Genomic DNA, 13,176 nt, shown 5'->3' with positions numbered 1-13,176 from the left:
GATTTCTAAAAAGGCTGGGACTTCTCCATTATGTTGATCTCTTACAATATTTAATGTACTGGTTAGGGGGCTAACCAGGCTGGGATAGCTGGGATAGCAGGCTTGTTGGTTTTTGAATGTCTGGTGTAGATTTTTTCAATTTCGTTGTTCTGTATGGGACAATGACAATAAAGATTATCGTATCATATCATACTGAAACTATAGCTAAGTTTGTGTTTCAGTCATCACCAAAAGTATCTTGATGTTTGCAATTTCAGGACATGGCAAAAAAAGTGTAAAAAGACTTAGCCAGAATGGTATGCCTGCTATAATTTGTTTATTTACAGAGTTCTTTCTCTTTTAAAATGATGATGGTAATCTTTTTTTTTTTACATTTCTTTAAAGAGCACCCCTAAAGAAGAAGCTGACTTGCGGTTCTGTCAGCTAACCAGAGAATATCAAGCTTTGCAAAGAGCATATGCATTGCTCCAGGAACAGGTCGGGGGAACCCAGGATGCAGAAAGAGAAGCAAGGGTAATTTTTTTTAATGTGGCTTTGCAAAAAAAACAAAAAAAAAACAGGTTCTTTCAGTTAATTTGACATATGTTCAGTTTTGAAATGCCCGGGCTTTGCCTGTTTAACTCCTTTGCTCTGTCTGAATGCATGCTATCAGATTTTTTTTAAAAGCACTCTTTACTTTCTTTTAAAGTTTTACCTTTGGTATATAGTCGCTCTTAGTTGGTATGGGCATTTGCATTTGCTTTGGAAACATCTTTTTTGTGTGGATCCTGACTTCAGAGTCGGATCCAATAAAATTACAGACTGGATCTCAAATTTGTTGCATTCTGGAATTGCCAATTTCAAGCTGGGAAGTGGATCTGAAAAGTCACTGAGCAACTTGATATGTATGTTTGTAATATTTTTATCCAGGAAGTTTGTAATGTTTGAAGTTTTAATCTGTTTTTAATATTCTGATGGAAGCCACTCAGAGTGGCTAGGGATACCCAGGCAAATGGGTGGGGTATAAATAATTTGTTTGTTTGTTTGTTTTCAATTTAAGGCAAAATATTCCTAAAATTGCTTTATACTATCATCTAATAAGAATCAATATTTTAAGGTGATGCACTTCTTGACCCAATGGAGCTTAGAAATGTTCCAGTAAGCCCTGGTGCTGAAATGCTGGATTCCTCCTAGGTGGAACACAAAGCCCATCACCAGAAATCAGGTTAATCTAATTCGGGCAGCAACACTATTCCTTGGTAGGAAGGAAATTACCTATTCCTTGATAATTTGAACCCTTTCCCATTTTACTTTGAAGCATGTTTTAAGGCAGAGTGTCCGTCAGCTTGATAACGCAGTTTATTGACATTCCCTTTAAATCAGACTGGAAAATTTTTATTCTCCATAATTCTATTTCCATCATAGGATTGTAGAGTTGGAATGGACCCCAAGGTCCAATGCAGGAATCTCATCTAAAACACCCTGACTAACTTGGGTTTACTGCCAAACCCAACATAGTATTTACGGAGTGTCAACGTAGTTGGCTCCCACTACCACTTTCAAAACAGTTACAGTGGTGCCTCGCAAGACGAAAAGAATCCGTTCCGCGAGTCTCTTCGTCTTGCGTTTTTTTCCGTCTTGCGAAGCAAGCCCATTAGCGGCTTAGCATATTAGCGCTATTAGCGGCTTAGCGGATCAGCTGATAAGCGGCTTGGGGAAAAGGGGGGGGGAGGAAAAAACCCCCGCAGGAACTCGCAAGACATTTTCATCTTGCGAAGCAAGCCCATAGGAAATTCGTTTTCCGAAGCACCTCCAAAACGGAAAACCCTTTCATCTAGCGGGTTTTCCGTCTTGCGAGGCATTCGTCTTGCGGGGCACCACTGTACTGATTTTGTTACATAAATCCTACTGGAAATGCTGAGTTTTGCAATGATTAATTGTGCACAAAGGCAGAATATAGTCGAACCTCCTATATCCCAGCTGTTACCATGACATCAGTTAAGTATTCTTCTTCAAACTCTCTATTCAGACACGGGAACAACTACAAGCTGATCTTCTCCGGTGCCAAGCAAAAATTGAAGACTTGGAGAAAGCTCTGGTTGAGAGAGGACAGGTAAAAGACTCTCTTCATACTTTCCGTCAGTTCATTCTCTCTTCTGCATGCAGCGCTGCTCTTATCATCTTCATTGCTTCCTGGTACATTGCTGTGTTTGATGTACAATAGCTGCTATTCTGTTCCTGGAAAAATAGATGAAATGGAGAAAAACAATTGTATTGAATGGAATTATATGTACTGGGGAGGAGGCCTTAAAAGTAGTGAAATAATAAAAACACGTTAAGGTTGATATCCTTCCTAATACAGTCAAATAGCACCTTGAAGATTCCCACCACGACCCTTACAGAAGAGAACTTCGACTGATGATGTCAGCTATGTATTTTCCATCTCCATGATGTAGTAGTTTAGGCACTTGCTCAAAACATTTGTGTTTGTTTTGTGTTGTCTTTGTAAGCAGGCGAATGACCCCATGTTTGCAAACAGCATGCTGTATTCCTTTATCAAACAACACAGGAAGATTCTGTATCATATAGAAAGGTTATGACATACAGGTTTAAGACAATTCAAAATTTCTTAGTAACAACAGATCACAGATATAGAAGATTCCATAGGAAGTTAGTTTTTCTAGAACTCAAGTAAAAACTGTAGCTCTTCATTTTGCATATAAAGGTAAAGGGACCCCTGACCATTAGGTCCAGTCGTGGCCGACTCTGGGGTTGCGGCGCTCATCTTGCTTTATTGGCCGAGGGAGCCGGCATACAGCTTCCAGGTCATGTGGCCAGCATGACTAAGCCGCTTCTGGCGAACCAGAGCAGCGCACGGAAACACCGTTTACCTTCCCGCCAGAGCGGTACCTATTTATCTACCTGCACTTTGACGTACTTTTGAACTGCTAGGTTGGCAGGAGCAGGGACCGAGCAACAGGAGCTCACCCCTTCGCAGCAACCTCAAAATGTGGCATGCACAGTTTTTATTTAGTGGTGGGGGAAATCCATAATTTTATGAAGACTGCACGCTAGATTTGTGGGGTCCATTTTATTCAGCCCCATTTGGGAGTTTGTGGACCCACAAAGGCCTATTTGTGCTCAGCACCCCACCCATGCCCTGTCATGTTGTACCTTTGCTAGAGACAGGGGGGCCATGTGGGTCAGACCTATGCTGAGAAGGCCAGTGAGCCTAAGGAGGTATTAGGCACTACTGCAGATGTACAGCACTTCCAGGTTGGTTTGCTGTCATTGGAAAGGGTCATTATTTTTTAATGCCAAAGTACCCAGAGTATAGCCTGCAATCATGGCAGCACCTGGTCCTCTCTAGTCCAGCTTCTTCCTTGGCTTGGATTAGGACTTCTCCGCTGCCTTCTATCTCTGGAAGGAATTGAGAAGTGGGGGTCAAGAGCCCTGGCTCTTGGGGAAGGGCAGTGTTCCTAGAGAGGCCTTGGCCACTGCTATGCACCTCTCACACATTCTGGTGGCTTACATTCTTCTGCTGACATTCAGAACGAGTCCTCCTGCTGCTATAGCAGTAGAACACGGGTTAGAAGAGACAATATCAGACTCCAAGCAGTCTTACTGTTCCTGGCTCAGCTCTGCTGTATTTGGGGAGACAAGACGTAAACTTGCATATTTCCTAACAGAAACTAAGATGGTTTTGGTTCTGATTCCTTGCTCTTCTTACCTTTATAAGCATAGGGATGCTATGTTTGCGGTCAAATGGTACATGCCATATATATATATATATATATTTTAATCAAACTGTTAACACATAGGAAATGGCTGCTTTGCATGAGGGCCAGTTTAACGTTTTTGAGTGGAGGAGCTTCCTTGCAAACACCCTCAAGGTATTCAGTCCAAATGTACCTTATCTCTCCAGGGCTGCGGTCTGGGTGGTGGGTGGGACCCAGTTTTGCTAATTTACGGCAGGGGTCAGCTGTGTATAACTCTAATGTCACTGAGAAGCACCTCTCCACAATTCCCAGAACAGTACAGCTTTTTTAAAAATAAAATAAAAAATATCATTTTATTTTGTCAATAAGGTAACAGAGAAGGGGGGGGGACCAAATGTACACAAGCTCCACTTTTAAAAATAAAAAGAGAGTGTCTCTCCTGAAACATGGGGAGAAGTGACTGCACCAGCATTACACATTTCCATTGGTAGCAAATCATTCTCACTGTGGGGCTTAGGGGACACTCTGAGCTCTATTTTACTGCTAGCCTTTTCTTTATGTACTACTGTATTAAGCTACGGAATGTTCCACAATTGTGAATGTCTCTTGAAGTTCTAGGAAAACACAGAACACTTTTTCTTCTTGGGGCATGGTGTGTTTACTACTTAGTTCAGTACTAAAGTGAAACTGTTAATAAGCAGTTCTTCAAAATAAATTTTGTTTTGCAACTCATGAAGTTTTCTCGTGCATGTTGTAATTTATTTATGTTTAGTAAAATGGTTGTTTTGCAGCAGAGCTAGTAGTAGTAGTATTTTATCATCAACGAAATGGCTGCTTTTCGCCTGAATTGGCAAGCAGTTGTCTTTATTCATGAAGAGATTTAAAATGCTTCAGATCATGATCTCTGTTAGCATTACAAAATAAGATAGACCGGTCTTGTCACCCTCATATTGTCAATGGCCGACACAAAATGTTAGGCAGCTTGCCTAAGCTCAGACTTGACTAGGTAGTCTAACAGCATATATGAAATACAGTGGTACCTCAGGTTACATACGCTTCAGGTTACAGACTCTGCTAACCCAGAAATATTACCTCAGGTTAAGAGCTTTGCTTCAGGATGAGAACAGAAATTGTTCTCCGGTGGCACGGCAGCAGCAGGAGGCCCCATTAGCTAAAGTGGTGCTTCAGGTTAAGAACAGTTTCAGGTTAAGAACAGACCTCTGGAACGAATTATGTACTTAACCCGAGGTACCACTGTAAATTAAAAAAATGTCCAGTAGCACTTTAGAGACCAACTAAGTTTGCTCTGGGGATAAGCTTTCATGTGCATGCACACTTCTTCAGATACACTGAAACAGAAGTCACCAGACCCTTATATATAGTGGGAGGGTGGGGTGGGGTTTTTTCCGAAGGGTAGTAGGAGATGGGTGATTGACTCATATATCAAGTATTTGGTAGCACTCTTAAATATGTGAGCATGTGCTTGCCTGCCCTGCTCTGAACGACTGCAGCTGCAATTTAGCTGAGAATCTGTACCTCTGTGTGAAGGTGTTACTTGTGACTATCATTTAAAGTCAGTACCGTATGAGGCTGTGGAAGAGCCGAACTAGTGTTTGATGTCAGTAATGGCCTGGATGAGAGCCAGTGAACTGTCCTGTGAGTAGATGGTTCTCCAGTTCAGGGAGATGATAGTCAGTTCTGGATGAAGTTGCCCTATCGCTTAAGGAACAGATCCACACCTTGGTAACGGCCCTCAATCGAAGCCCAGGTGGCCTCTGTAGCACACAGTAGTACCTTTCGCCAGTTTGGGCTGAAGTGTCAGTGACCACCTTTCATAGGCAGATAGTCTGGCCATGCTCTGGCAACATCCTATCTGGGTTACTCCAATGCGTTTATACACAGGGTTTCCTCTGAAAAAGGTTAATGCAGAATGCAGCAGTCAGAGTTTTGATGGGCATTGCTCACATTGTGTATTAAATCTCTTCACTGATTGCATATTCATTTCTAGGCCCAGCTCAAAGCTAGTAGCTACTACTTAACTTTAAATACCTAATTGGCTTGGGACCCAAGGACTTAAAAGAGCATCTCCTCCCATACCTGCTTGCCCACACTATAATGTCGTTGACCAAAGCCTTTCTACAGACGCCACCTCCATTAGGGTAGAGGTTTGTTTCAGTGGGCAAACTGAAGGGCAGGGCTTTTCTGGCAACCCCGGCAGTGCAGTAAGCTTCCCGAGAGTGGTACACTTGAAGCCATTTTGCTGCTTCGATGCTGTGCAATAACTTCTATTCACCCAGATAAATTCAATTCTCTTGATTTTGAATTCTACTTTTATATGTTCATTGTTTTGCATGCTTTTTTATTATTTTGTAAATGTCTTGGTCATTGACAAGTTGCAGTGTATATGATTTTTAAAATAAATACATGAAAATACATTATAATTCTAAAAATTCGTTACAGGACTCCAAATGGATAGAAGAAAAGCAGGGGCTTATCAGGACAAACCAAGAACTGCTAGAAAAGGTGGGTGAAATAAATGGTGGCTTCAATGTTTCCAGAACTGATTACAACAACATCCTTTGTGCTGAGTAACTCAAGTTTTTACATTGATAATTTTGTTTTCTAAAAGTGTGTGATTAATACAAACACTGTTTTTGTTTATTAAATTCATGTCCTTCTCTTTCCTCAAAGAAGCTGGGTTTCACTAGCCAAAATGAAACTATTAAGAGCCTTCAGGAAATATATATATATATATATATAGCGTGTAGTAGGCAGTAAGGGAGAGGATAACTGGATTGTTTTAATGATAAAACTCTTTGGGTTCAGTCAGTCAACCAGCTGCAAATCCACCTAACAGTTACCTTGTTCAACTAACATTTTACCAGCTTCCTCACAAGAATATCATAGGGGACTTTGTCCAAATCCTTACTGAAATCAAGATACACTGTGACCACGGCATTCCCCTAATCCACCAACCTTGTAACTCCATCAAACCAGAAATGAGATTAATCTGGCATGACTTATTTTTGAGGAACCCATGTTGGGTTTTGGTAATCACAGCATCTTTTTCTTAGTGCTCACAGACGTCAAGTTCATAGGTCAGTGGTTACCTGGGTCTTCTCTCCCCCCCCCCCCCTTTTGAAGATGGGGACAACATTTGCCCGCCTCCATTCTGCAGGGACCTCACCTATTCTCCAAGAATTCTTAAAGATTACAGACAGAGGCTCTGAGATTACATCCACAAGCTCCTTTAGTACCCTTTGATTCAGCTCACCAAGCCCTGGAGATTTGAATTCGTTTAAAGTAGCCTGGTGTTCCCTTACCACCTCTTTTCCTATCTTGGGCTGCAGCTCCCTCTTTGCATCATTTATTCTGTTATCACCAGGTTGGGCATTGCTTTCCTTTTAGGCAGAGTAGGTGTTGAGTAGTTCCGCCTTCTGTCTGTCACCCAATAGCATTTCTCTGTCTTCTCCATGCAGAGGACCTTCCACTTTCTTGTTCTTCATCTTGCTTCAGACATAACTGAAGAAGCCTTTTTTATTATTTGTAACCTCTCTTGCAATCCTGAGTTCATTCTGAGCTTTGGCCCGCCTGACCTTCTCCCGGTAACTGTTGGGTACTCATATATACTCCTCCTTTGTGATTTCCCCTTTCTTCTGTTTCTTATACATCCCCTTCTTACATCTCACCGCACCTCACCTCATCTCATCTGTAAACTCCTTATGCAGCCACACCAGTTTATTTAGATGCCTCCCACTTTTCTTTCTTGTTGGAATTGCCTGCCTCTGTGTCTTCAATATTTCATTTTTAAGAAACTCCCATCCATTTTGGACTCCCTTCTCTTTCAGTATTTCTGACTGTGGAATCTCATCCAGTAGTTCCTTGACCTTTTTGAAATGAACCTTCTTAAAGTCCAAATGCATGCCTGACTACACTCAGGTTTCCCTTGCCCCTCTATATCATGAAACCCAAGATGACATGATCACTTCCTCCCAAAATTCCCAGTACTTCCACTTGGTCAATCAGTTCCTTCCTGTTGGTGAGGACGAGGTCCATAATCTTCTTCCACCTCCTGGGAAAAGAAAGTGTCAGCAAAGCAATGGAGGAATTTGTTGGACCTTACTTTCTTGGCAGAGTGAGTTCCAACAGATAGAGGTAGTTGAAGTCTCCCATGATTACTGTTGTTGGCGGCGGCATCTGTCTGCCTCAAGACAATGGAGTGCGCCTCGGGGGGTGAAGTCAAACTGCTGGAGAATCGCACTGCTTGCTGTGGCTGCAGAGACTGGTAACTCATAACAGCTGCTTCATGTGTTGTTTTTGCAGTGTTAGCAGCACCAAATTGGCTTCTTTGGGGTGCAAGCCTGGGAAGTATGTATGGAGGTCCTGGGCTGCTAGATCTCTCCTGCTTGAGGTTTTTAAGCAGAGGTTGGATGGCCATCTGTCATGGATGTTTTAGCTGAGATTCCTATATTGTAGGGGGTTGGACTAGATGACCCTCGGGTCCCTTCCAACTCTTAAGATTCTATTATTCCTTTTTAAATGTTTGGTAATCTGTTGCAGGAAGACATCACCCAAGTCTTCAGTCTGGCTTGGAGGTCTGTGTTACTCCTCTCTTCCTGTTTGGTCTGTTCCATTTGAATAGGTTATACTCCTCAATTTCTACATTCTAGTCATGAATCTCATCCCACCAGGTTTCAGTTAAGCCTATAAGGTCATCTTTGCCATCCTGCATTAAGAATTTCAATTTGCCTTGCACATTTCCCATACTCTGCATATTAGTACAGAGACAAGAGACATTAACTAGTTTTCTCTCTTCCAACCACTTGTTTTTTAATGGCTCACTCCTAACTGCAGACTATTTGTGAATTAAAAGCATCCGTCCCAATACAGATCCTCAGGAACTTCACTTCCTGCATCCTACCATTGTAAGAACTGTCCGATTAGTCCCAATAACTGCTTCCCAATACCTGATCCGCAAGAGGACCTTTGCTCTTATCTCATAACTGCTAAGTTTACTTGGGAATCTTTGGTGAGGGACTTTGTCAAAAGCTTTTTGAAAGTACAAATAACGGAATATCCACTTGATCACCCTTGAAGAACTCTAAAACTTTACTGAGACAGGACTTACCTTTGCAAATACCACTTTGGCCTTGTTCCTCTATATTCTTCATAATTTTATTTTTAAGCATGCTTTCCACCAATTTACCCAGGACTGATGTTAAGCTAACCATCCTGAAGTTTCCTGGATCCCATCTCCATTCTAAAACTAATCTTGCTGCATTCCTTACAAACATTGGGCATTGTGGTCATGGATCTTGCAGGGTCACTAAACAAGTTGAAATAAAGAGTCACTAAACAAGTTGAAATTTATGGGCTGACTTTTTTAAGGAGCAAAAACCTTTAAAATGCACACATTTTACAGAAAGGCTTACAAGGTTGTCCTAAGACTGCCTCTTTATTCCTTTGAGCATTTTTAACATTTTCAGCTGCTTTAAACATGGTAAGCAAATACCTTTCAAGGGGCTTCCAGGAAGTGGCCATTCCATTGTAAGGTGCAGCCCCTCCCTGTGGAATTGTGCTGGGGAGGGGGGAGGTGGCTGTCTCCATCTGCACATGGGGGGTGTTTAAATGTGCCTAGAGACGAAACAAGCCCCTAATGACAATTGTTGGTACAGTACAGGTGATTCTGTGGTGAAAAGAATCAGCACGTGTTTTGCACCAAATTTGACCTTTATGGAGAGCCTTACCTCCAGTAGTTTTTATTTCAACATGTTTAGAGACTCTGCAAGATCCATGACCACAATTCCCAATGTTTTCCAACTAAACGTCAGGAAGAACTTTCTGGGGGTAAGAGCTGTTTGACAGGGGAACAGACTCCCTCGCAAGGTCGTGGCCTCTCCTTCCTTGGAGGGTTTTGATCAGAGGTTGGATGGCCAACTGTCAGGGATGCTTAGTTGAGATTGCTGCTTTGCATGAGGTTGGACTAGATGAACTCTAACCATTCTGTGAATCTATTTGCCAAGTGCTGCTGAACTGGCATGGAATCCTCCTGTCACAAGGTGTTCATTTCTCTTAAGAGCTATTGTCTTGCTCAGCCTAAGTGGGGCTGGCATCTGGAAAATCCAAATTTGCAAGCCCACACTAGTGACTTTTTAGAACTGCATATGATAGAATTCGGGACGCGGGTGGCACTGTGGGTTAAACCACAGAGCCTAGGACTTGCCGACCAGAAGGTCGGCGGTTCGAATCCCTGCAACAGGGTGAGCTCCCGTTGCTCGGTCCCAGCTCCTGCCCACCTAGCAGTTCAAAAGCACGTCAAAGTGCAAGTTGATAAATAGGTACAGCTCCGGCGGGAAGGTAGATGGCGTTTCCGTGCGCTGCTCTGGTTCACCAGAAGCTCCTTCGGCCAGTAAAGCGAGATGAGCGCCGCCACCCCAGAGTCAGCCACGACTGGACCTAATGGTCAGGGATCCCTTTACCTTTACCTTTATGATAGAATTCACTCTTGCATTTCATTAAGAGGCTTTCCCCCCAGTGGCTTTCATTTCTTTTGCCTGCTATAAAGATGTTTGCATGAATGTATTCTACTTCTCCCTTGGCTCATAGCCGCACGATACTTTTCTCTTAGATCTACAAGATAGAACTAGAAGAAGATCTGCTGAAGAATGAGATGCAGGATGCCAAAGACCAGAATGAGCTGCTGGAGTTCCGAATCCTTGAGCTGGAAGTAAGAGATTCTCTGGGTTGTAAACTCACAAATGGAGCAGAACTTGTCATTGAACCCAAGCTGAAATACGTATGACTTCCATTAGCATCCATTGCATGCGTAAGGGAAAACTAACTGGATTTTCTGAAATCTGCCGCGATGTTGGGGCAATGAATATAATGCCTCTGCCTTAATGTAGTTTTGGAGAGCATGCTCACTAATTTTGCAAACTGTAACATAGACAATATGTATATTACATATAGTTTGTTCTGGCCAATAAATTTTTTTCTGTGTTTCTGTCTTTTTGTTTGTTTCATTTCCATGACTGCTCCTTTCTTGCATGTGACATTATCTGATACACATACTACCAACTCCCAGCTGGCATTATTTTAATTAACACACCTCTGTGCATTCTGCATGAAATCAAACCTTAGGCTGTGACACATCCCTCATCTTAATATTTTTTTTCCTTAAGTTTACTTTGTCAGTTTTAAAAGGGAAATTTCTACAGAACTTCTCTTATTTTACGGGGGGAAATTATTTACATTAATCTGTTAATGAAGTAACGATGCAGTTTAAAATGAAAGAATCTTAAATAGAAAAAAATATGGTTACCTGAAGAATTTGCATTTTCTTGGCACATTAATTCATTCAGTCTGGTTCCATTGTGTTAAAGAAGTGGATGATATTGTTGTTGCTACAATTTTTTTGTTTTAAAAATATGCTCCGTTGTAACGAGAGGAGTAAGACTGTTGCATTTTCATACCCATGTGCAGTACATAAACCTAACTAAAAGATCATTAACAAAAATCATGCTCATTAGGCTATTTGTAATTTCATCTACTGAATATCTCAGAACTCCTGGCATGCAGAATCTTCATTCCGCCTCATTCCACCTCAGCCTCACTTTGGAAATGCTTTTGTTCTGCATATTACTTAGGTATCAATCTTGTTGGACCTGTTAAAGCAGGGGGTGGGCAAATCTCCATTTCTGTCGAGGCCCATGCTCCTTCAAGGACAAGAGCCAGAAGTGGGTAGAAGAACTCTTTCTATCTCTCTTGCCCTCTGCAATTCAGCTGGCAAGCTACTGGCAGTAAGGATAGTATGCTTTTGCCAGAGGTCTGAACTGAACACTTGTAGTGTTGCAGAGGGCTTTTGACATCAGGATAAGGGTCCGATCATCCAGTTAAAAGGATATTTGATAGCAGGGCTACGAAGTACCTTCAGCCAAAACAGACAGCTGTGGGATAGATGGGCCAGTGTGCCTGGCAGGAGGATACAGAAGCACCGCAGGTTCATTTTGCAAGCTATGAAAATTAGCTCCTCCTTGACATCTTGGCAATTCAGCTGTGGATGGAATAGACATGAAAATGAAACCAATGTTTACACTGATTTTTTTACTTCCCTCTTTGCTTTTGCTCACACCCAGTGATGGAGGGGTGGTGAAACCTGTGGCCTTCCAGATGTTGAACTCTTAAGTCCAGTCAGTATGCAGGACCACAGATTCCCGATCCTTGCCTTTTTTTATGGGCTTGCCTATCTAATAGTTAGACTGTTGGATTATGAGCTGGGAGACCACGGTTTGAATCTCCACTTAGCCTAGAAGATCACTGGCCGATTTTGGGCCAGTCACAGTCTCTCAGCCTAACCCACCTCACAGGGTTGTTGTGAAGATTAAATGGGGAGGTGAGACTCATGTACACCGCCTTGAGTCCCTCTTAGGAAAAGATGGTATATAAATGGAGTAAATGAGAATAAGTTAAAGGAGTGGTGCTATCCAGAGTTCATATGCTGCACTACATGGTTAGCAGATCCAGTGTGGGATGTCAAATTAGTCTATTAGTTGGAAATGCAATTAAAGAAACCCCTGTTTCTTTCTGGGTCTGTTCTTGTTACTCTCTCCCCTCACCATTTTGTGTTTGCTGGTATCCACGCCACTTTCTTCACCTCTCGCCTCATCACTGCTTGTGCTCTCTTACCTCTTCCAACCATTACCCCTTTAATAATTTTGGTTGAAAAGCAGAGTATTAAAAAATCCCGAAACCACCTAAGAACACCATCTATTTCCATGTATAAGGAACCTTCCTTTGCAGCAGCAACTACCCTCTGAAAGCTTAAAGGTAGCCTTTCACGGCCTGGGCCTTCCCATCTGTGGACTGCACTGGATATATTTGTGGGAGGGATTCAAATGCATAGTGTAAATTATGCATTTGAGCACCTAAAGTTGTTCAAAGAGCTCTGTCATCTAGTGCAATAAATCCATTTCAAAAAGAAGCAGATTTTAGGAAAGTGATAGATATGCATTGAAACATGTGGGATGATCAAATAATCACCTGGTGGATGTACAAACAATTCAGAATGAAAATCGGACGTAATCTAACCACCACATGTTTTCTGCAAGCAAATCAGGATGAACGCCCAGTAAATAGGTTGTCTGGAGGAGCCTTCAAAACTGCTGTGTAATTAGGGCATATGCTGCAATCACACCATTTGTTTTCATCTATGAGACCTAGATGCTTTTGAAAAACCAAATCAAAACCCAAAAGTTGATGCTTATATTTTAACAAGAGCGATTCATACGAACCTCATTCAGACTGGCTCCTGTGGTTAAGCAGTCACAATGTAATGCCATTTGAGTACTTTTTTGTTACCATGCAGTCAGTTGAAAGGTGATTTACTAGAGCCATACATCACAGTTGTGTATATACTGGTCCCTTGATTCCTCCGCAACACTTTGGTGTCATTGTCTGGTTCAGAGTGTCACATAGAAGT

At 42.1% G+C, this 13,176-nt stretch overlaps 1 protein-coding gene across 7 annotated transcripts in view; it reads left to right on the top strand.

The window, feature by feature from the left end:
- Nucleotides 1-13,176, top strand: part of JAKMIP1 (janus kinase and microtubule interacting protein 1) — a 75,858-nt gene that overhangs the window by 39,846 nt on the left and 22,836 nt on the right. For all 7 annotated transcript variants that reach the window (XR_014501967.1, XM_083398972.1, XM_083398973.1 and 4 more), the window contains exons 10-13: nt 385-513; nt 2,009-2,092; nt 6,159-6,221; nt 10,327-10,425. Coding sequence is in view for 6 of the 7 variants with exons in the window: in XM_083398972.1 (XP_083255098.1) it covers nt 385-513; nt 2,009-2,092; nt 6,159-6,221; nt 10,327-10,425 (375 nt within the window). In the remaining variant the exon portion in view is untranslated. The remainder of the gene's footprint in view (nt 1-384; nt 514-2,008; nt 2,093-6,158; nt 6,222-10,326; nt 10,426-13,176) is intronic.

This window comes from Podarcis tiliguerta (genome assembly GCF_965153285.1).
Source record: "Podarcis tiliguerta genome assembly, chromosome: 9".
Taxonomy (NCBI): domain Eukaryota; kingdom Metazoa; phylum Chordata; class Lepidosauria; order Squamata; family Lacertidae; genus Podarcis; species Podarcis tiliguerta.
The sequence above is the reverse complement of the archived record's forward strand: the minus strand, read 5'-3'. Positions and strand labels throughout refer to the sequence as shown.